Genomic DNA, 23,194 nt, shown 5'->3' with positions numbered 1-23,194 from the left:
CGTGAGGTCTAAACCGCGCTGCTATAAAAATCAACCGACAGTAACCACCAACCTAAGTTTAGCAGCAGCACGGTGTCACGATGCGCGCTACTGCTAATTCAATAGTAGTAGCGTGCTTTTTACTCACGTTGCTGCTGCTAATTTTGAAATTGGCTACACGGTTGGCCCCGTTTAGCAGTAGCGCGTGTGAGAGAAGCACGCTGCTGCTACGCTCTTATCAGTAGCACGTTTTTCCTCCCGTGCTACTGCTAAGACGCAACACCCCACCGCCTTTTCCCACCCGTCCTCCCATCCCCCATCTCCTCTCCTCCCTTTCCCTTACCTCCCACATCCTCCCTCTCTCACTCTTCTTCTTCCTCAATACTTCTCCCCTCATTAGTCTCCCTCTTCTACCTACCTTTCTCTCTCTTCATTACTCCTAGCTAACTACACCACCTCCATTAATGCCTCTCCTTTCTCTTTTCCTTCCCCCTCCACTAGTTGAAGTCGTCTACTCCAAAATTATCTAGCTAGGTAGATGTAACATTTAGTTAAGTGACCTATTTGCCCCCTAACTAGATCTATCTTTGTCAAGAAGAGCTTTGTGCACTTTTGTTCTCCCTACATCATCATCTCCACTGTGTGCTCGATCTCGAGATAGAGGTGATTAAAATTTCATGCTTTTGCGAAATGGAAATATGTGTATGTGTGTGTGATATGATAATTGGGCTATATGATGGAAATTGTGTCTGTGGCATGAGTTGACGCCAAATTGTGCTTTTGAGTTGCCTATGTTTTGCCGAAATGTCAATTTATTTCCGTTTCGGCGAATTCCGGGCAAACTCTAGATCTATATGTCCTATTTTTAGGGAAGGTCATGCCGAATTTTTGTATGACTTTGATGCATGCACGCATTTTTATAATCAATTTGTTTATTATTACCGTGCAGACGTTCATGATGGTCAGTGGAATGATGGTGGACAGGTGGTTGCGGTCGGTGGTGAAGGACATGAAAGAAAATAATCGGACAGAGGTTTTATGTCTGTGTCGAAAATGCAAAGGAATAGTTTGGCTCTACCCCTATGATGATGGTCGTATCGAAGCGCACCTTCTCATGACTGGTTTCATGGATGGCTATACTCGGTGGATAATTGAAGATGAGGATGACGATGTTCAGGACACCGACGGGGCAGGCAATGACGACACGGGGCAAGATGAAGAGATGATCGATAATGGCGGTGGGGAAGAGGCCGGACATGGCGGCGGAGAAGGGGTACTAAGTTCAATCATGTGGGACCCTCATGTTCAAGCACTGCTTCGCAAGGAGACGAGTACTGAGAGAGCTGCTTCTAGAGAGGAGGCTAAGCTGGAGCAACTGGTGGTAGACTCGAACACTCCATTGTATGATGGTTGCAATCCTGAGGTGACCCGCTTGAGTTTCATGCTCCAACTCCTGAAGACGAAGGCTAAAAACAAATGGACCGACACTAGCCTCGATGAGCATCTCAAGTACCTAAAGGATGTTCTTCCCGCGGGGAATCTATGTCCTACTAGTGTTGATGAGGCTAAGAAGATCGTTTGCCCTCTTGATCTGCCGCATGTTAGATACCATGCATGCATCAACGATTGCATAATTTATCATAAGGAGCACGTGGAAAAAACAAGTTGTCTGGTGTGCAATGCTTCTCGATACAAGAAGGTCGGGAAGAAATGTCCCCAGAAAGTTGTATGGTACTTACCAATCACTCCTCGTCTCCAGCGGTATTTCATAGATCCCAAGGAAGCAAAGCTAATGCACTGGCACGCGGAGAGGAAGAAGCCCGACGATGGAGATGATCCGAAGCTGAGACAAGTCAAGGATGGAAGCCAGTGGAGAGCGTTGAATAGCTTCTATCGGTATTTCGAATGTGATGCAAGGAACATCGTGCTCGGCGCGTGTACCGATGTCATGGATCCGTTTGGCAACCAGAACACCAACCATAGCACATGGCCTATGTTTGTATGGATGTACAACCTCCCCCCTGGTTGTGCATGAAGTCAAAGTACATTCACATGAGCATGCTGATTCAAGGGCCGAAACAACCAGGAAATAATATTAATTTGTATCTGGGGCTACTTCAAGAGGAGTTAGACACGTTATGGAAAACACCTGCCAAGACATGGGACGACAGCAAAGGCGAGTATTTCTACATGAGAGATGCGATGATCATGACGGTGCACGACTATCTCGGTTACGGATATGTCGCGGGCCAGGTGTGCCATGGATATGCGGATGCACGTGGTGCATGGATGATACGACGTCTCAGCAGCTAATTAACGTCAAGGAAAGATGGCGGGTCTGGGAAAATCGTGTACATGGGGCATCAAGGATGGCTCGAACAGGAAAACCCGTGGAGAAACCGTGGAGATCTATTCAATGGTCACGCTGAGCATCGAGGACCTCCATGTAAGCGGAGCGGCGCCGAAATTGATGAGCTGTTGAAAAACTGGAAGGAGTGCCCCGCGCCGGGAAAGACGATGAAAAAGGCGCCGGCACCAATGGCGGTGCCGAGACCGGCGGGGAAGGTACCGACGGGAAGGTACCGGCGCCGATGCCGCTATCGAAAAGAAGAAGCAGAAGAAGCAGAGGATACGAAAAGCTAAGAAACTAGGGATTGGATGACTGGTGATCACAAAGATGGCACCTGGCAAGTTTGAGCCATTAGAGCCGGAAGAACCTCGCAAGTGCTATGGGAACCAAGTAGGATGCATCCTACGGGAATGTGCGAGCATCAACGACGATGACTTAAGGAGTAAAGAACATTTGACGCAGTTGCTCCTGACGAAGTTCCACAAGAAATTCAAGTTCCGCGACCGGGATGATAACATAGAACAACCGTGGGATGATCCAAAGATGAAAAAGATTAACAATCACGCCATGGGCATGTTCAGCAATGATTTGGCCTCCTGGAAAGGGAGGGTGAAACGACCTATTGAGGCTTAGGAACCCCTGTCCAAGATTCTGGAGGAAAACCTGACACTTACGGAAGAGGAGTTTGAAAAGTTCAAGGAAACTTGCGCTACCAAGGCAGCCAAGGCTAAGGCTGCGAAATTCAAGAGCCTTCAGCAAAGGAACACGGGGAAGCATCGCCTCGGAAGCCATGGATACCTCGGTAAAAGGCCCATATGGGATAAGGAGGATGCGGAATGTGAAGCCGCGGGTATCCCAGACCCCTTCACGAAGTTCACCAACCCCTTGGAGCGTGACTTCATCAGGCCCCGCTACAAGTGGGACAAGGAAAAGAAGGTTTTTTACACGGACCAGATCGTAAGGAAATTGATCAGACTACTGGTAATTATTCTTTTACCACCTTACATTTAGCTCCAGATCTAGTCGACTACATATTCCTAAATGGTTCACGCTCCTTCTGTAGGAGAAGCAACACCAGCTTGCAGCCGAAAGCCCTACTTCTTCGATGAGGCCCAAGTGGGACACCCCTCTCAACTGGGCCTTGAACGAACTTAAGGTACTCCCTTTTGGCCAGCGGCTGCAATATGGTCGTGTGCACGGCGCTGGAGACGACGCCACGTGGAAGGTGTTTTACAACAAGGGACCAGAGGCCAAGAAGCAGAAAAAGAAGTTTAGTCAGGCGGACATCAACGAGAAGGTGAAGCTTGCGGTCGAGAAAAAAGCAGCTGAGGACGCGAAAAAAACAGCCCGGGAGAAAAATGAGTTGCTACAGCAGGCAGTCAATGCTGCTGTAACTGCCTGGAGAAATGATTTTGCTACTAACTTGGTTCCAGCTATCATCAATTAGATGAAGGAAAATCCAGACAAGACGGTACATGATTTCCCGTTGCCCAATTTCATCGGGAGCAAAGAACTCGCCCACGAGCCGGAGACTGCAGATTCAGGAGTTGCAAGACGCCAATGTTGATGGCTAGTTCGTGTTGGAAATATGCCCTAGAGGCAATAATAAAATGGTTATTATTATATTTCTTTCTTCATGATAATTGTCTGTTATTCATGCTATAATTGTGTTATCCGGAAATCGTAATACACGTGTGAATACATAGACCACAACATGTCCCTAGTGAGCCTCTAGTTGACTAGCTCGTTGATCAACAGATAGTCATGGTTTCCTGACTATGGGCATTGGATGTCATTGATAACGGGATCACATCATTAGGAGAATGATGTGATGGACAAGACCCAATCCTAAGCATAGCTCAAAGATCGTGTAGTTCGTTTAGCTAGAGCTTTTCCAAATGTCAGGTATCATTTCCTTAGACCATGAGATTGTGCAACTCCCGGATACCGTAGGAGTGCTTTGGGTGTGCCAAACGTCACAACATAACTGGGTGACTATAAAGGTGCACTACGGGTATCTCTGAAAGTGTCTGTTGGGTTGGCACGAATCGAGACTGGGATTTGTCACTCCGTATGACGGAGAGGTATCTCTGGGCCCACTCGGTAATGCATCATCATAATGAGCTCAATGTGACCAAGTGTCTAGTCACGGGATCATGCATTACGGTACGAGTAAAGTGACTTGCCGGTAACGAGATTAAACGAGGTATTGGGATACCGACGATCGAATCTCGGGCATGTAACGTACCGATTGACAAAGGGAATTGTATACAGGATTGCTTGACTCCTCGACATCGTGGTTCATCCGATGAGATCATTGAGGAGCATGTGGGAGCCAACATGGGTATCCAGATCCCGCTGTTGGTTATTGACCGGGGAGGCTTCTCGGTCATGTCTGCATGTCTCCCGAACCCGTAGGGTCTACACACTTAAGGTTCGGTGACGCTAGGGTTGTAGAGATATGAGTATGCAGTAAACCGAAAGTTGTTCGAAGTCCCGGATGAGATCCCGGACATCATGAGGAGTTCGGGAATGGTCCGGAGGTAAACAATTATATATAGGAAGTTAAGTTTCGGCCATCGGGAAAGTTTTGGGGGTTACCGGTATTGTACCGGGACCACCGGAAGGGTCCTGGGGGTCCACTGGGGCCACCTATCTCGGAGGGCCCCATGGGCTGAAGTGGGAGGGTAACCAGCCCCTGGTGGGCTCGTGCGCACCCCCTTGGGCCCCCCTGCGCCTAGGGTTGGAAATCCTAGGGGTGGGGGCGCCTCCACTTGCCTTCGGGGCAAGCCACCCCCTGGCTGCTGCCCCCCTTGGAGATCCCATCTCCTAGGGCCAACGCCCCCCCTAGGGGGCCTATATAAAGAGGGGGAGGGAGGGCAGCCGCACCCATGCTCTTGGCGCCTCCCTCTCCCCTTGCTACACCTCTTCCTCTTGCAGAAGCTTGGCGAAGCCCTGCCGAGATCGCTGCTGCATCCACCACCACGCCGTCGTGCTGCTGAATCTTCATCAACCTCTCCTTCCCTCTTGCTGGATCAAGAAGGAGGAGACGTCTTCCTCAACCGTACGTGTGTTGAACGCGGAGGTGCCGTCCGTTCGGCGCTAGGATCTCCGGTGATTTGGATCACGACGAGTACGACTCCCTCAACCCCGTTCTCTTGAACGCTTCCGCTTGCGATCTACAAGGGTATGTAGATGCACACCTCTCTCTCGTTGCTAGATGAACTCATAGATTGATCTTGGTGAAAGCGTAGAAAATTTTTATTTTCTGCAACGTTCCCCAACAGTGGTATCAGAGCTAGGTCTATGCGTAGTTCTCTTTGCACGAGTAGAACACAAATTTGTTGTGGGCGTAGATGTTGTCAACTTTCTTGCCACTACTAGTCTTATTTTGCTTCAGCAGTATTGTGGGATGAAGCGGCCCGGACCAACCTTACATGTACGCTTACGTGAGACAGGTTCCACCGACTGACATGCACTAGTTGCATAAGGTGGCTAGCGGGTGTCTGTCTCTCCCACTTTAGTTGGAGCGGATTTGATGAAAAGGGTCCTTATGAAGGGTAAATAGAAGTTGGCAAATCACGTTGTGGCTTTAACGTAGGTAAGAAAACGTTCTTGCTAGAACCCTATTGCAGCCACGTAAAACATGCAACAACAATTAGAGGACGTCTAACTTGTTTTTGCAGCATATGATTTGTGATGTGATATGGCCAAAAGTTGTGATGAATGATGAATGATATATATGTGATGTATGAGATCATGTTCTTGTAATAGGAATCACGACTTGCATGTCGATGAGTATGACAACCGGCAGGAGCCATAGGAGTTGTCTTAATTATTGTATGACCTGCGTGTCAATGATTTAACGCCATGTAATTACTTTACTTTATTGCTAAACCGTTAGCCATAGTAGTAGAAGTAATAGTTGGCGAGCAACTTCATGGAGACACGATGATGGAGATCATGGTGTCTTGCCGGTGACGAAGATGATCATGGAGCCCCGAAGATGGAGATCAAAGGAGCAATATGATATTGGCCATATCATGTCACTATTTGATTGCATGTGATGTTTATCATGTTTTTGCATCTTGTTTACTTAGAACGACGGTAGTAAATAAGATGATCCCTCATAATAATTTCAAGAAAGTGTTCCCCCTAACTGTGCGCCATTGCGAAAGTTCGTTGTTTCGAAGCACCACGTGATGATCGGGTGTGATAGATTCTAATGTTCACATACAACGGGTGTAAGACAGATTTACACATGCATAAACACTTAGGTTAACTTGACGAGCCTAGCATGTACAGACATGGCCTCGGAACACAAGAGACCGAAAGGTCGAACATGAGTCGTATGGAAGATACGATCAACATGGAGATGTTCACCGATGATGACTAGTCCGTCTCACGTGATGATCGGACACGGCCTAGTCGACTCGGATCATGTATCACTTAGATGACTAGAGGGATGTCTAATCTGAGTGGGAGTTCATTAAATAATTTGATTAGATGAACTTAATTATCATGAACTTAGTCTAAAATCTTTACAATATGTCTTGTAGATCAAATGGCCCATGTTACCCTCAACTTCAACGCGTTCCTAGAGAAAACCAAGCTGAAAGATGATGGCAACAACTATACGGACTGGGTCCGGAACCTGAGGATCATCCTCATAGCTGCCAAGAAAGATTATGTCCTAGAAGCACCGCTAGGTGAAGCACCCATCCCAGAGAACCAAGACGTTATGAACGCTTGGCAGTCTCGTGCTGATGATTACTCCCTCGTTCAGTGCGGCATGCTTTACAGCTTAGAACCGGGGCTCCAAAAGCGTTTTGAGCAATACGGAGCATATGAGATGTTCGAAGAGCTGAAAATGGTTTTCCAAGCTCATGCCCGGGTCGAGAGATATGAAGTCTCCGACAAGTTCTTCAGCTGTAAGATGGAGGAAAATAGTTCTGTCAGTGAGCACATACTCAAGATGTCTGGGTTGCACAACCGCTTGACTCAGCTGGGAGTTAATCTCCCGGATGACGCGGTTATTGACAGAATCCTCCAGTCGCTTCCACCGAGCTACAAGAGCTTTGTGATGAACTTCAATATGCAGGGGATGGAAAAGACCATTCCTGAGGTATATTCAATGCTGAAATCAGCGGAGGTAGAGATCAAGAAAGAACATCAAGTGTTGATGGTGAATAAAACCACTAAGTTCAAGAAAGGCAAGGGTAAGAAGAACTTCAAGAAGGACGGCAAGGGAGTTGCCGCGCCCGGTAAGCCAGTTGCCGGGAAGAAGTCAAAGAATGGACCCAAGCCTGAGACTGAGTGCTTTTATTGCAAGGGAAGTGGTCACTGGAAGCGGAACTGCCCCAAGTACTTAGCGGACAAGAAGGCCGGCAACACTAAAGGTATATGTGATATACATGTAATTGATGTGTACCTTACCAGTACTCGTAGTAGCTCCTGGGTATTTGATACCGGTGCGGTTGCTCATATTTGTAACTCAAAGCAGGAACTGCGGAATAAACGGAGACTGGCGAAGGACGAGGTGACGATGCGCGTCGGGAATGGTTCCAAGGTCGATGTGATCGCCGTCGGCACGCTACCTCTACATTTACCTACGGGATTAGTTTTAAACCTCAATAATTGTTATTTAGTGCCAAGTTTGAGCATGAACATTGTATCTGGATCTCGTTTAATACGAGATGGCTACTCATTTAAATCCGAGAATAATGGTTGTTCTATTTATATGAGAGATATGTTTTATGGTCATGCCCCGATGGTCAATGGTTTATTCTTAATGAATCTCGAACGTGATGTTACACATATTCATAGTGTGAATACCAAAAGATGTAAAGTTGATAACGATAGTCCCACATACTTGTGGCACTGCCGCCTTGGTCACATTGGTGTCAAGCGCATGAAGAAGCTCCATGCTGATGGACTTTTAGAGTCTCTCGATTATGAATCATTTGACACATGCGAACCATGCCTCATGGGCAAAATGACCAAGACTCCGTTCTCCGGAACAATGGAGCGAGCAACCAACTTATTGGAAATCATACATACTGATGTGTGCGGTCCAATGAGCGTTGAGGCTCGCGGAGGATATCGTTATGTTCTCACTCTCACTGACGACTTGAGTAGATATGGGTATGTCTACTTGATGAAACACAAGTCTGAGACCTTTGAAAAGTTCAAGGAATTTCAGAATGAGGTAGAGAATCAACGTGACCGAAAGATAAAGTTCCTACGATCAGATCGTGGAGGAGAATATTTAAGTCACGAATTTGGTACGCACTTAAGGAAATGTGGAATCGTTTCACAACTCACGCCGCCTGGAACACCTCAGCGTAACGGTGTGTCCGAACGTCGTAATCGCACTTTATTGGATATGGTGCGATCTATGATGTCTCTTACCGATTTACCGCTATCTTTTTGGGGATACGCTCTAGAGACAGCTACATTCACTTTAAATAGGGCACCGTCTAAATCCGTTGAGACGACACCGTATGAATTATGGTTTGGGAAGAAACCTAAGCTGTCGTTTCTAAAAGTTTGGGGATGCGATGCTTATGTCAAGAAACTTCAACCTGAAAAGCTCGAACCCAAGTCGGAAAAATGCGTCTTCATAGGATACCCTAAGGAAACCATTGGGTATACCTTCTACCTCAGATCCGAAGGCAAGATCTTTGTTGCCAAGAACGGGTCCTTTCTGGAGAAAGAGTTTCTCTCGAGAGAAGTAAGTGGGAGGAAAGTGGAACTTGATGAAGTACTACCTCTTGAACCGGTGAGTAGCGCAGCTCAGGAAGATGTTCCTGTGGTGCCAGCACCAACTGAAGAGGAAGTTAATGATGATGATCAAGGTACTTCGGATCAAGTTACTACTGAACTTCGTAGGTCCACGAGGACACGTTCCACACCAGAGTGGTATGGCAACCCTGTCCTGGAAATCATGTTGTTAGACAACGGTGAACCTTCGAACTATGAAGAAGCGATGGCGGGCCCAGATTCCAACAAATGGCTTGAAGCCATGCAATCCGAGATAGGATCCATGTATGAAAACGAAGTATGGACTTTGACAGACTTGCCCGATGATCGGCGAGCGATAGAAAACAAATGGATCTTTAAGAAGAAGACGGACGCGGATGGTAATGTTACCATCTATAAAGCTCGACTTGTCGCTAAGGGTTATCGGCAAGTTCAAGGGGTTGACTACGATGAGACATTCTCTCCCGTAGCGAAGCTAAAGTCCGTCCGAATCATGTTAGCAATTGCCGCATACTATGATTATGAGATATGGCAAATGGACGTCAAAACGGCATTCCTTAACGGTCATCTTAAGGAAGAACTGTATATGATGCAGCCGGAAGGTTTTGTCGACCCTGAGAATGCTAACAAGGTATGCAAGCTCCAGCGATCCATTTATGGGCTGGTGCAAGCATCTCGGAGTTGGAACATTCACTTTGATGAGATGATCAAAGCGTTTGGGTTTATGCAGACTTATGGAGAAGCCTGCGTTTACAAGAAAGTGAGTGGGAGCGTTGTAGCATTTCTCATATTATATGTAGATGACATACTTTTGATGGGAAATGATATAGAACTCTTGGACAGTATTAAGGCTTACTTGAATAAGTGTTTTTCAATGAAGGACCTTGGAGAAGCTGCTTACATACTAGGCATCAAAATCTATAGGGATAGATCGAGACGCCTCATAGGTCTTTCACAAAGCACATACCTTGATAAGATATTGAAGAAGTTCAATATGGATCAGTCCAAGAAGGGGTTCTTGCCTGTGTTGCAAGGTGTGAAATTGAGCTCAGATCAATGCCCGACCACGGCAGAAGATAGAGAAAAGATGAGTGTCATCCCCTATGCATCAGCTATAGGGTCTATTATGTATGCCATGTTGTGTACCAGACCTGATGTAAACCTTATCGTAAGTTTGGTAGGAAGGTACCAAAGTAATCCCGGCATGGAACACTGGACAGCGGTCAAGAACATCCTAAAGTACCTGAAAAGGACTAAGGATATGTTTCTCGTTTATGGAGGTGACGAAGAGCTTGTCGTAAAGGGTTATGTCGACGCTAGCTTCGACACAGATCTGGATGACTCTAAGTCACAAACCGGATACGTGTATATTTTGAATGGTGGGGTAGTAAGCTGGTGCAGTTGCAAGCAAAGCGTCGTGGCGGGATCTACATGTGAAGCAGAGTACATGGCAGCCTCGGAGGCAGCGCATGAAGCAATCTGGGTGAAGGAGTTCATCACCGACCTAGGAGTCATACCCAATGCGTCGGGGCCGATCAAACTCTTCTGTGACAACACTGGAGCTATTGCACTTGCCAAGGAGCCCAGGTTTCACAAGAAGACCAGGCACATCAAGCGTCGCTTCAACTCCATTCGTGAAAATGTTCAAGATGGAGACATAGATATTTGTAAAGTACATACGGACCTGAATGTAGCAGATCCGTTGACTAAACCTCTCCCTAGGGCAAAACATGATCAACACCAGAATTCCATGGGTGTTCGATTCATCACAATGTAACTAGATTATTGAACTCTAGTGCAAGTGGGAGACTGTTGGAAATATGCCCTAGAGGCAATAATAAAATGGTTATTATTATATTTCTTTGTTCATGATAATTGTCTGTTATTCATGCTATAATTGTGTTATCCGGAAATCGTAATACACGTGTGAATACATAGACCACAACATGTCCCTAGTGAGCCTCTAGTTGACTAGCTCGTTGATCAACAGATAGTCATGGTTTCCTGACTATGGGCATTGGATGTCATTGATAACGGGATCACATCATTAGGAGAATGATGTGATGGACAAGACCCAATCCTAAGCATAGCTCAAAGATCGTGTAGTTCGTTTAGCTAGAGCTTTTCCAAATGTCAAGTATCATTTCCTTAGACCATGAGATTGTGCAACTCCCGGATACCGTAGGAGTGCTTTGGGTGTGCCAAATGTCACAACGTAACTGGGTGACTATAAAGGTGCACTACGGGTATCTCCGAAAGTGTCTGTTGGGTTGGCACGAATCGAGACTGGGATTTCTCACTCCGTATGACGGAGAGGTATCTCTGGGCCCACTCGGTAATGCATCATCATAATGAGCTCAATGTGACCAAGTGTCTGGTCACGGGATCATGCATTGCGGTATGAGTAAAGTGACTTGCCGGTAACGAGATTAAACGAGGTATTGGGATACCGACGATCGAATCTTGGGCATGTAACGTACCGATTGACAAAGGGAATTGTATACGGGATTTCTTGAGTCCTCGACATCGTGGTTCATCCGATGAGATCATCGAGGAGCATGTGGGAGCCAACATGGGTATCCAGATCCCGCTGTTGGTTATTGACCGGAGAGGCTTCTCGGTCATGTCTGCATGTCTCCCGAACCCATAGGGTCTACACACTTAAGGTTCGGTGACGCTAGGGTTGTAGAGATATGAGTATGCAGTAAACCGAAAGTTGTTCGGAGTCCCGGATGAGATCCCGGACATCACGAGGAGTTCCAGAATGGTATGGAGGTAAAGAATTATATATAGGAAGTCAAGTTTCGGCCATCGCGAAAGTTTTGCGGGTTACCGGTATTGTACCGGGACCACCGGAAGGGTCCCGGGGGTCCACCGGGTGGGGCCACCTATCGCGGAGGGCCCCATGGGCTGAAGTGGGAGGGGAACCAGCCCCTGGTGGGCTGGTGCGCCCCCCCTTGGCCCCCCCTGCGCCTAGGGTTGGAAACCCTAGGGGTGGGGGCGCCTCCACTTGCCTTGGGGGGCAAGCCACCCCCCTGGACGCCGCCCTCCCTTGGAGATCCCATCTCCTAGGGTCGGCTCCCCCCCTAGGGGGCCTATATAAAGAGGGGGGAGGGAGGGCAGTCGCACCCATGCTCTTGGCGCCTCCCTCTCCCCTTGCTACACCTCTTCCTCTCGCAGAAGCTTGGCGAAGCCCTGCCGAGATCGCTGCTGCATCCACCACTACGTCGTCGTGCTGCTGGATCTTCATCAACCTCTCCTTCCCCCTTGCTGGATCAAGAAGGAGGAGACGTCTTCCTCAACCGTACGTGTGTTGAACACGGAGGTGCTATCCGTTCGGCGCTAGGATCTCCGGTGATTTGGATCACGACGAGTACGACTCCCTCAACCCCGTTCTCTTGAACGCTTCCACTCGCGATCTACAAGGGTATGTAGATGCACTCCTCTCTCTCGTTGCTAGATGAACTTATAGATTGATCTTGGTGAAAGCGTAGAAATTTTTTATTTTCTGCAACATTGCCCAACAGTTTGGGGGCTACTGAGGGAGTCCTAGACTAGGGGGTCCTCGGGCTGCCGGCCTATCTCTCATAGGCCGGACAGTCGGGCCGCACTACAGCTGCTGCAAGGCTGGACTATTGGGCGGCGTCGTATCCAGGCAAGAGACCTTTGATGCCTTGTGTGTACTCCAAGTCAAGATGGAAGAATCTGCATATTAGTCCTCTTGTTGTAACCGACCGTGTGTAACCCTAGTTCCCCTGGTGTTTATATAAACCAGAGGGTTTAGTCCGTAGAGGCTAGAACAACAACCATCATCCTACTAGCCTAGGGTTTAGTTCATCTGATCTCGTGGTAGATCAACTCTGTAATCATCCTATACACTTCTATACAATCAAGCAGGACGTAGGGTTTTACCTCTTAGAGACGGCCCAAACCTGGGTAAACATTGTGTCCTTTGTCCCCTATTCCCCATTGATCCAAGTTCCACCTCTCGGGACCCCCTACCTCAGTTCCCTATTCACCTCAGTTCCCCGAGATACTCATGTCGGAAGCTAAGTGTGTCGCTAGATAGACCATTATATCCCACGTGCCTGTCAAAACAGTGTGTTGTGATTGGCGAGAGACTTTTTTGTCACATCATGCAAAGTTTGTATACTTGATTGCTACCTTTGGAAGTTTATGGACCAAAGGATCACAGACAAGCCAAGTTTTGGACCGCATAACCCATCAGTGATGTAACGTTCTTATCGACTCAATCCAGTTTGGATGGCTCAACATGAGTAGCGTGTTAGATCAAGTATGTATGAAAACGTATGTAGACCTAGCAATTTCAGCTTGTGAGTGACCGAACACAACTGGACAAGTAAAGAGTTTCCCGATGTCTTTGAAAAAAAGTTCTTCAACAGGGAGGGAAGGGGTTGGGTGCTTGATAGGCGATAAGGGGATAGAGTATAGGGTTGATAATATCTTGCTGAGAAATGTTGGCAACAGTAATGGTAGGGACGAAGACTAGGGAAATCGATAGTGGTGATCGCACATGTGACTATGGCGAGAAAGATGAAAAAAAGAGGTGAGGAAAGAAAGAGCGAGGGCGGCCGACATGAGTATGGCACCCGAGGCCTCTTTGATTCACATGACGTTTCAAATGCAATAATAGCGAAAGGACAAAAATGGAGTGTCATGCCATCTTTGAATACTACAAAATTGCATGTATTGATTGTGTGTAGGAGAAACAAAGGATTCTTCGCGTAAGGTTGAAGTGGATGAAAAAATTCCTATGATATCTTGTTAATTTAATCTAAGAAAATATTTCTACGAATGACATCCTATGAATCACAAAATAGACATCGGAAAAAATGTGAAGGATTGGAATCCTCTAAATTTCATTTAGAAATCTTTGAATCAAAAGGCCCCAGGACTACGGCGAATGGCAGTCGCTCCTCCATACAAGTTTAGCAGGTGTTATGTATTGGAATTTAACTTTGATCAAGAATCTTGTCCACTAAATTGCATTTGAACTCTAACGAATGTGAACCCAGCAACATAATTTTGTATACCATAAGCCGCATATGTTGAATTTAGTTCTTGGCTAAAATTAAATGTTTAAATTATGTGCCTACTAAGCTACCCCCCTCCGTCTTACATTGTGGGGTGAAGGGATTAGGACAGAGAGAGTAGATCAGAAAAAAAAGCTCTTAGAATATTTTAGAAAAACTATACCAATATATTTACACACAAAAGGAAGGGTTAGAGTTTCTATATATACTATAATAAGACAATATATATGCCTAAAACTAAGAGTGATGGATTCTACGAGCAAATAAAAATTACTAGACAGTAGCGGATCGTAACCTAGTTTGGAGGTAGCCATCCGTCCATACAAACGTACTCGTTGCTGCTGCTTCCCTCGGCAAGAAGTTAAACGCCGGTACAAGGAGGACGCGTCGATCTGTTTGTCCCGCACACACACAAACACGCACACGTTGACATATGTGCGCCTGAGGTTCCGCCCCATCACGGTCCACTAGCGCCGAATCTATCGCGATTACACACACTAGCAGCAGCCGGATATTTGTCTTTGACAGGCATCCACTCGGCGGTGCACGATCCCGTCGGGCGCACTAGCTTCCACACGTTCCATATCCGGCCCACTGGATGAGGATGCGATCCTCCAAATCCACTTCCGGGGCACGGGAATCCTATTTATTTTCATTTTCATTACAGCCCTCTTTCTTCCTGGTCACGGGATCGGCCGAAGCAGACTACTACGTTTGCAGACGCACGCAGAAACCGCCGTGCTGGAGCCTGCACTTCAAAGTGGAAACGCCAGGCCAATTTCAGTTCCTCTCCCTGCCATCTCTGTAAACAGAGTGGCAGACGGGCAGTTGGGCACCAGGAAAGAAGGGAAACTGCACAACTTTCGACGTCACATTTCACATCACATCTCGACGAAACATTTAAAAAAAATTGAGGTAAAAACATTGTAGTGTATTGTTTTGCTTTCAGAACAAAACAGTACTTACTCGAGGTTAATAAAAGTTTTTCTTACTAAAAGCAATTCGCAAGTAACCAGACTCGGCTAACCTTTACCGCAGCGACCATGTACAGAGAAGGGTCCGGAAAAAGACCAAGGAAGAAAAAGAGGAAAGAACTGGCCAGAAAAATAAAAGAAACTGGTGCAAGGACACGGCGGCGGTTACAGGGCCGGAGCGGCCACCGCGGCGTCGCCTGCGCCTGCGACGGCATTGGGGTTGGGGTTCGCGTTGGCGCCGTCGAGCCACCGGTCCATGGGCGTGCACTCGGCCTTGTGCGCCATCTTCCAGTGCAGCGCCTGGCATGCGCGCGAGCAGTAGTTCACCACGCCGCATACGGAGCACCGCCGGAACTCGTGCCGCCGTGTCTCCGGCCGACCGCACAGCGCGTGCGAGCACAGCCGCAGGCCACCGCCCTCCTCAGCTGGCGCCGGCGCCGGCGCTGGGCTGCTCTCGGCGCCCAGCGGCCGCAACGCGAACCACTCGACGAGGAACCGGTTGGCGGCATGCGCCTCGCCGGCCGCGGCGGCCGCGGCGCGGCAGCCGAAGTCGCTGAGCAGGCACGAGTGCCTCCTCGAGGCCTTGCCGCTGCCGGCTGCCGCGCGGAGCAAAGAGGCCGACGTGGTGACCGCGGCGGCGAGCTCCCGCGCGTTCGCCTGGATGAGGAGGCGGCGCCCGTCGAGCAAGGAGCGGCGCACGCCGTAGCCGTCCTGAAGGCAGTGGCCGAGCTCGCGGAGCGCGTCGACGTGGCCGAGTGACGCCGCGCGCGCGCACAGCGCAGCGCCCGCGCGGAGGTCGCGGTCGTCCTTGCTGCCACCGCTGCCGTTGAACTGGATAACGGCCAGCGAGTAGAGCGCCTCCCGGTGGCCACCCACCGCCGCTGCCGCCATCAGCGCCGCTCCCGACCCCCGGCTCCCCAGGCAGTAGAACCGGATCTGCAGTAGACCAAAAACAATGGAAGCAATGGGCCAGTTACGAAACGATCGCCAAGCACAATGGAAAGAAACGGGAACACGGTTGATTTTGATTTTGTGCGAGGCCCACGGTTCTTACCATGCCAAGAAGGTAGCATGCGTCGAGGTTCCCGGCGTCCGCGCAGCCCTGCAGGAAGCGGTGGGCGGAGTCCGACCAGCTTTTGGCCCGGACGGCGAGGCACCGCGGTGACACCTTGGCAAGAACAACCTTGCTCTGGCCCAACTCCCTGAATCTCTTGCACCTGCAGGCACATCCCAACAACTCCTGTAAGAACTCCATCTCCATCCCAGCGACGAGTTGCATTCATATAAGAAAGCAGAGTAGGCAGGCACGTACGTCATGATGGCGCCGGCGAGGTCGGCCGGCGAGCGGGCGGACGCGGCCACATCAGCAAGTATGGACACCAACAGATCATCCGGCAGGTCCTCGAACATGTCTCCGACGGCAGCACACCCCGCCGCCTCCATGGCCGTCCTCCGCCTCTTCCGACGGTGCATCTCCGGCGCCTCGGCCGCGGCGGACTCATGGCAGGAGTAGCACGCGCCACGCCTCGTCTTCATGCCGCCTCCCTTCCACGATGCGGCGTCTGTGTGACGTTGTTGCGGGCGGCGAGCTGTTGCAAGTCTTGGACGGTTGCGGGGGGGAGAGAGAGATGGTGTGTCCGTAATGGCGAGAATGGGAGAGGATGGGAGTTATATATAGTCCTAGGAGCAGCAGGAGGGGGTGCGTGGCTGGCTGGCTGGCTGGCTGGGTACACAAGGAAGGAGGATGGGATGGGATGCCCTCCGTTGCGTTCCGTTCCGTTGCAACGGAGTGGTCAACAGGGACGCTGACCGGAAGGAGAGGAGAGAAGGGGGTTGCTTGGGGGGGAGCACGCTTGGATGCAAAGCCTCTTCTCCCTTTCTTGATCCTCCCACCCGTCCTTTGTTCTCTCTCCCTCTCTCTCCTCGGCTTTTTCTTGATTTCTCCTCCTCCCAAATTTTGGTTTCTGGTGTTTTTGTTAAGGGTGGTGGTGGGGCTAGCCCTGGCCATTCATGATTGTGGTTAGTGTGTGCATCTTTGGTTTGGCAGCCTTTGCTTTGCATGCCTTTGCTTGGCTTGGGTTGTTTGCTTCATTTGTTGCTGCCTTTGTTTCTCACTTCACTTGGCGCTGGGGAGGAGGGGCCAGACGCCTGTTTCTTTTTTCCTTCCCGTCCTCATGGGGAATGTAATGTACATAGAAGGGTTGGTTGGTGACATGACATGGTGGATATATCTTGCTGGATTATAGATGGTTTTGGCGTTTCAAATGGCAGCATGTTATGCCTTGTGAACTGGGGTTGGCAGGCACAACCACATTTTTGCTTGACATATCTTGCATTGGCATTGCTACCAATTCAAGTTTCCTTTTGCCTAGCTAGCTAATTTTGGTCTTGTCTCTATAAAGCCTATCAGCGATGGTTTTGGTCTCAAGGGAGCGGGGTTGCTTCCTTTCCTTGCATTGAAAATGAAAATGGTGGATGGATTTAACCACCGTGCTTGCTTGCTACTATCTCTATGCCACATTGCTTTCAGGGGATCTTTCCTTTTGTTGGAGATATTTCACATGTTTGGAACCATTGTCTATTAATTGAGATTGAATGCTCTGTCTCTTTTGGTGTGGATTGAATGTCTACATTAATTATGTGATTTTGGCTGGTACTAAAAACCAAAAGGTAACAATTTATGGTGAAATTGCAGAATCATAGATGGATGGAATGTGCACCGGGCCTGCCTTATTGGTATACCTCATTTAGAATCGCATATTTAGTTAAAACCAAATGTTGATCAACTTCCCCTTCCCACAGTCATTACTAGTATTAGCTTTTTGTTTGTTTTAGGTAAAAGAAAATGGCAAGTAAAACAGCAATCCTGGAAGCACGTGATTATGTCCTCTTTGCAAGACTTTTGGATAGCAATCTCGTCTTGCTTGCGCAAAGTGTATCAATTATATATTGTGTTAAGCAACAACTTTTCCATGTCTGCGCTAGCTGTTTCCGTGCAACGTACACGGCCTGGGGGAACTTGCTTTCATATGGCAAGACAAGAGAAGCTACTAGTAGTGGATCCTAACCTCAATCAAAGGGTGATATAAACGTCGTCAAGCCTAATTAACCACCAGATACTACTTCGTATTATTGTTGTCGACGAGTTGCCTTTTTTACATTGGCCGGGGTTAACCCAGCCTTGCAAGAAAAGGAATGGAATGGAAAGGAGACAAAAGGTAAACCAACTCGTGGTCGTGGATTGGAAGATGGCGCTGGAAAAACTAGCGGCCAAGTGAGGACTTGGCGGTTACGTTTGCGAGGTTCTAATCACAGCACGGCATTTGGACACGGCTAAACGGATCGGTAAAAACGGCACTAACTAATAATTAACCGCCTTGGACCAGAGATTAACGGCCCAAATCGCCCATGCTAAGCTGGTACCGTGTTAATGGAGTGGCCGAGCGAAGCTTTCTTTGTAGCCTCAGCCTTGCTTGCCGCTCCATCTATATCTTTTCTCTCCTAGCTAGAGCTCCTCTTCCGTGATATTTTGCCGGCCTTGCGTGGCGTCCTCAGGTTTTACGCCTCCCAATTTTACTCTCCTTGTCTCCAATGGATTTAGACGACCGTGCTTTTAGCTATAGCTACTAGTAGTAGTATGCTTCCAGAACGGACACATGATCACGCCAACTTGTCATCATTTTGTTCGCACCAGAGGTTCGATTGGTCAGTCCACATGTGTAAGTACGGCTGAATTTTTTTTCATTGCCGAGTTTATCGCTAGTTAATAAAGTAGCTAAAGAAAGTATACTGTGTCTTTGGCTGCTATGTATACCCGCAGAACGTATATACGGGACATGGTTGCTTTTCCTTTTTGTTGACATGGTTACGAGGAACAGTAAAATTGGGGAAAAAAATAAAAATATATTTTTTCTTTCTGTACCAAACATTAACAAATGTTTTCATTGCATGCAAGGTTTCATCATTGATTTTTTTGCCACATTTTGTATGAATGTCGTCTGATGTTGATACTTTGCAAGCAATCAAAACATTTGCCGATGTTTGCTATAAAACAAATCTGATGTTTTCCAGAAAAATAATTATTTTATTGTTCACCGGAGCTCACATAAGCTCGAGCGCAGTTTAACCACGTCCAGGACTAGGTCTGATATATGATCCCTGGGAAAGGTAATACTAAACCTTTTGGTAAACCAAATGGAAATGGGATTCAATTAGGTGAGGTAATTTACCGGGTGGTGTTATCCTTTAGGTTAAAAAAAAATGGATGCAGAAATGAGGAGAAACATCTTTTTTTTTCTTTACAAAATGTAAGGTCGTCTATTGGATCCCTACGCCGCCCCAAGCAAGCAAGCTCTACGGTTTTCAGTATTTGTGTACACCGTTACATACCGTGCATTTGGTATAGCCCTGGATCAAACGTAGAAATGCAACAGTTCTCATCACACAGCGGAACCAGCCGAGCTGTGAGTTTCACAAGATAAGCACCGTATAATGGCAACAATTAATAGTGTTGGCGGAGGGGGCATCAACGCCACGGCTGTCCTCGTGCCTACTTTGCTTCAATGCCGCGGAACGCAAAGAGTGGCCTAAACAATGATTAAGCAGCCGTCACGACTAATTATCAGGGTTCACTGTGTTGAGATGTACTGTTAGCACTAGTGCTTGCACCACGCGACAAGAAACAAAAGGCACCAGCTGAGCTTGTTATTTATTTCATGAAAAATAAAGGTGCCGTAACACTAATCATTTGGAAATAATAATACTTCAGATGAAGCATCACTCGTAAGAACTCATTAGCTAATTAAAACCACTGGCCATCAACCAAAAATGAAATATTTTCTGATACGAGAAAAGGCATAAAAAAACTTAATTTACAAGACGCGAAAAAAAATGCCATGGTAGCCTCCAAACAAAATACCCACATGGCAAAAGGCCGTAGTAAATCTTAAAAAGAATCCTCTCCAAGAAAAAAATCTTAAAAAGACTGTGGTCGAAAATGCAGACAGAAGAAGATCATACATCGCAAATTTGAACATTAATTAGAAAACACGCACAAGGAATTTGCCATGCTTTATATTTTATTTGAGAAAAACATAGAAATCATACTCCCTCTGTCCGAAAAAACTTGTCCCTCCAATGGATGTATCTAGCACTAACTTGATGCTAGATATATCCATTTGAGGGACACTAACTTGATGCTAGGTACATCCATTTAAGGGACAAACTTTTTCGGACGGAGGGAGTACACGGGAAGTTGCCATAATATTTTTTTTACCATGCTCTTAATAATAACAAAACTGCCATGTGCGAAAGTAGGGTATTTTTTCAAAAATTGGCATGAAAATAATTGATATAAATTCCCAAATCTTGCCATGGTAGCATTACAGTAAAGATGTAAAATTTCCATGTTTTGAAGACAAAATGTTATGAATTTGTCACGGGATCATGGGATTTTTTTCCTAAAATTTGTCATGTGAGGCTATGGGAGAGAGTCATTGAGCACCGCTTAAGAAGAATGACAAGCGTGACCAAAAATCAATTTGGTTTCATGCCTGGGAGGTCGACCATGGAAGCCATTTTCTTGGTACGACAATTTATGGAGAGATATAGGGAGCATAAGAAGGACTTGCATATGGTGTTCATTGACTTGGAGAAGGCCTATGATAAGATACCGCGGAATGTCATATGGTGGGCCTTGGAGAAACACAAAGTCCCAGCAAAGTACATTACCCTCATCAAGGACATGTACAATAATGTTGTGACAAGTGTTCGAACAAGTGATGTCGACACCGATGACTTCCCGATTAAGATAGGACTGCATCAGGGGTCAGCTTTGAGCCCTTATCTTTTTGCATTGGTGATGGATGAGGTCACAAGGGGTATACAAGGAGATATCCCATGGTGTATGCTCTTTGCGGATGATGTGGCGCTAGTTGACGATAGTCGGATGGGGGTAAATAGGAAGTTAGAGTTATGGAGACAAACCTTGGAATCGAAAGGGTTTAGGCTTAGTAGAACTAAAACCGAGTACATGATGTGCGGTTTCAGTACTACTAGCTGTGAGGAGGAGGAGGTTAGCCTTGATGGCCAGGTGGTACCTCGGAAGGACACCTTTCGGTATTTGGGGTCAATGTTGCAGGAGGATGGGGGTATTGATGAAGATGTGAACCATCGAATCAAAGCCGGATGGATGAAGTGGCGCCAAGCTTCTGGCATTCTCTGTGACAAGAGAGTGCCACAAAAGCTAAAAGGCAAGTTCTACAGGACGGCGGTTCGACCCGCAATGTTGTATGGCGCGGAGTGTTGGCTGACTAAAAGGCGACATGTTCAACAGTTAGGTGTGGCGGAGATGCGTATGTTGAGATGGATGTGTGGCCACACGAGGAAGGATCGAGTCCGGAATGATGATATACGAGATAGAGTTGGGGTAGCACCAATTGAGGAGAAGCTTGTCCAACATCGTTTGAGATGGTTTGGGCATATTCAGCGCAGGCCTCCAGATGCTCCAGTGCATAGCGGACGGCTAAAGCGTGCGGAGAATTATACCTGGCCAAACGGGCCGGCCCGGCACGGCACAGCCCGGCCCACCATAAACGTGCCTGGCACGGCACGACCCGTCTCGGCACGAATAATAACCGGGCCGTGACGTGCCGGCCCACGGGCGGGAGCTAGCAGCCCAGGCACGGCACGTAGTCTACATGGGCCGGCACGCGGCACGCCCAGGCACGCCGGCCCGTTGGAGGACGCTGGGCCGTCTGGCGCGATTTTTTTCTTTTTCTTCGCAATACCTCTGAAAACTGCAAAAAAAGGCCAAAAAAATTAGAAAATTGCAAAATCTGGTAGACTATTATGTGAGATAAATCTAGAGTTTTATTAGCACATATACATCATTAAAACTCCCATCTAAAAGAATAAAAGAATACAAGACATACTCTATAATTACAAAAGGATAAAAAAATACAAAGACTACACTATAACACTACTACTACTTAGATTCAAGCACTAATAAAATACACATGCACTATGAAAATATTAAACATATTAGGGTATTCGGTATTTATATAGGACATATATATTTATATTTTTCAAAAAAACATAAACGGGCCGTGCCGTGCTGGCCCGCGTGCCTAGCCTCCAGGCCCAGGCACGGCCCATGGCGTGCCGCGTGCCGGGCCTGGCCCGTTTAGCCCAGGCTATGCCGTGCCTGGGTCGTGCCGGGCCTGCGTGCTACCGGGCCGGCCCAGTTAGCGCGGCCCGTTTGGCCAGCTATACGGAGAATGTCAAGAGAGGGCGGGGTCGACCGATTTTGACATGGGAGGGGTCCGTTAAGAGAGACCTGAAGGATTGGAGTATCGACAAAGAGCTAGCTATGGACAGGGGTGCGTGGAAGCTTGCTATCCATGTGCCAGAGCCATGAGTTGGTTGCGAGATCTTATGGGTTTCACCTCTAGCCTATCCCAACTTGTTTGGGACTAAAGGCTTTGTTGTTGTTGTTGTTGTTGTTGTTGTTGTTGTACAAAACAAGCTTGACATGTGAAACATTACAAAAAAAATTATATTTGTCGTGTGGCTAGTTCAAAAAATTATAAATCTGCCATGTACATTTTTTGTTAAAAATTATCATGTACCTAAAACAAAAAATTGCATATTTTTGCCACCTAGTAAAAGGGATTTTTTTTGAAAGGAACAGCTGGGATGTGATCCCATGCTTCCTAGGTGGAGGTTTTACACCCTAGCCACTCCTATGGGCAGCTCTATTTAGTTAGGATAGCGTTCGCGCAACTTTTGTGTTTACCGATTTTTTTTTTGAAACTGGGCAAAAGATTTGCCACTTTCATTGATTAAGAAGAAGGTTTAGAGTTTTTGGCCACAGGCCGAATTACAAAGACATCACTCTCGCGGCACTACTGTACTCAAATATTTTGCCCCTGCAAGGCACCAAGACTTTGAAACATCTTTGATTCTTGCAACAAGAACCCCAACCGGCACCGCGGTGTTACGGAAGACGCGTGCATTCCTCTCGTTCCAAATTTCCCATGAGATCAACATAATAAGAGACATCATCGCCCGTCGAG

At 47.5% G+C, this 23,194-nt stretch overlaps 1 protein-coding gene across 1 annotated transcript; it reads right to left on the bottom strand.

Moving 5' to 3' along the window:
• Window positions 1-15,055: 15,055 nt before the first annotated feature.
• Window positions 15,056-16,778, bottom strand: LOC123045295 (F-box protein At5g50450). The gene is made up of 3 exons (XM_044468299.1): window positions 16,432-16,778; window positions 16,174-16,336; window positions 15,056-16,055 (listed from the first exon to the last, which is right to left on the bottom strand). Exons 1-3 carry the CDS (start codon window positions 16,653-16,655, stop codon window positions 15,285-15,287), a joined length of 1,158 nt encoding a protein of 385 aa, XP_044324234.1. The 5' UTR covers window positions 16,656-16,778; the 3' UTR covers window positions 15,056-15,284.
• Between the last annotated feature and the right edge of the window lie 6,416 nt (window positions 16,779-23,194).

Source organism: Triticum aestivum, chromosome 2B (assembly GCF_018294505.1).
Source record: "Triticum aestivum cultivar Chinese Spring chromosome 2B, IWGSC CS RefSeq v2.1, whole genome shotgun sequence".
Lineage (NCBI taxonomy): Eukaryota > Viridiplantae > Streptophyta > Magnoliopsida > Poales > Poaceae > Triticum > Triticum aestivum.
Note: the sequence above shows the minus strand (reverse complement) of the source record. Positions and strands in the feature narration are given on the sequence as shown.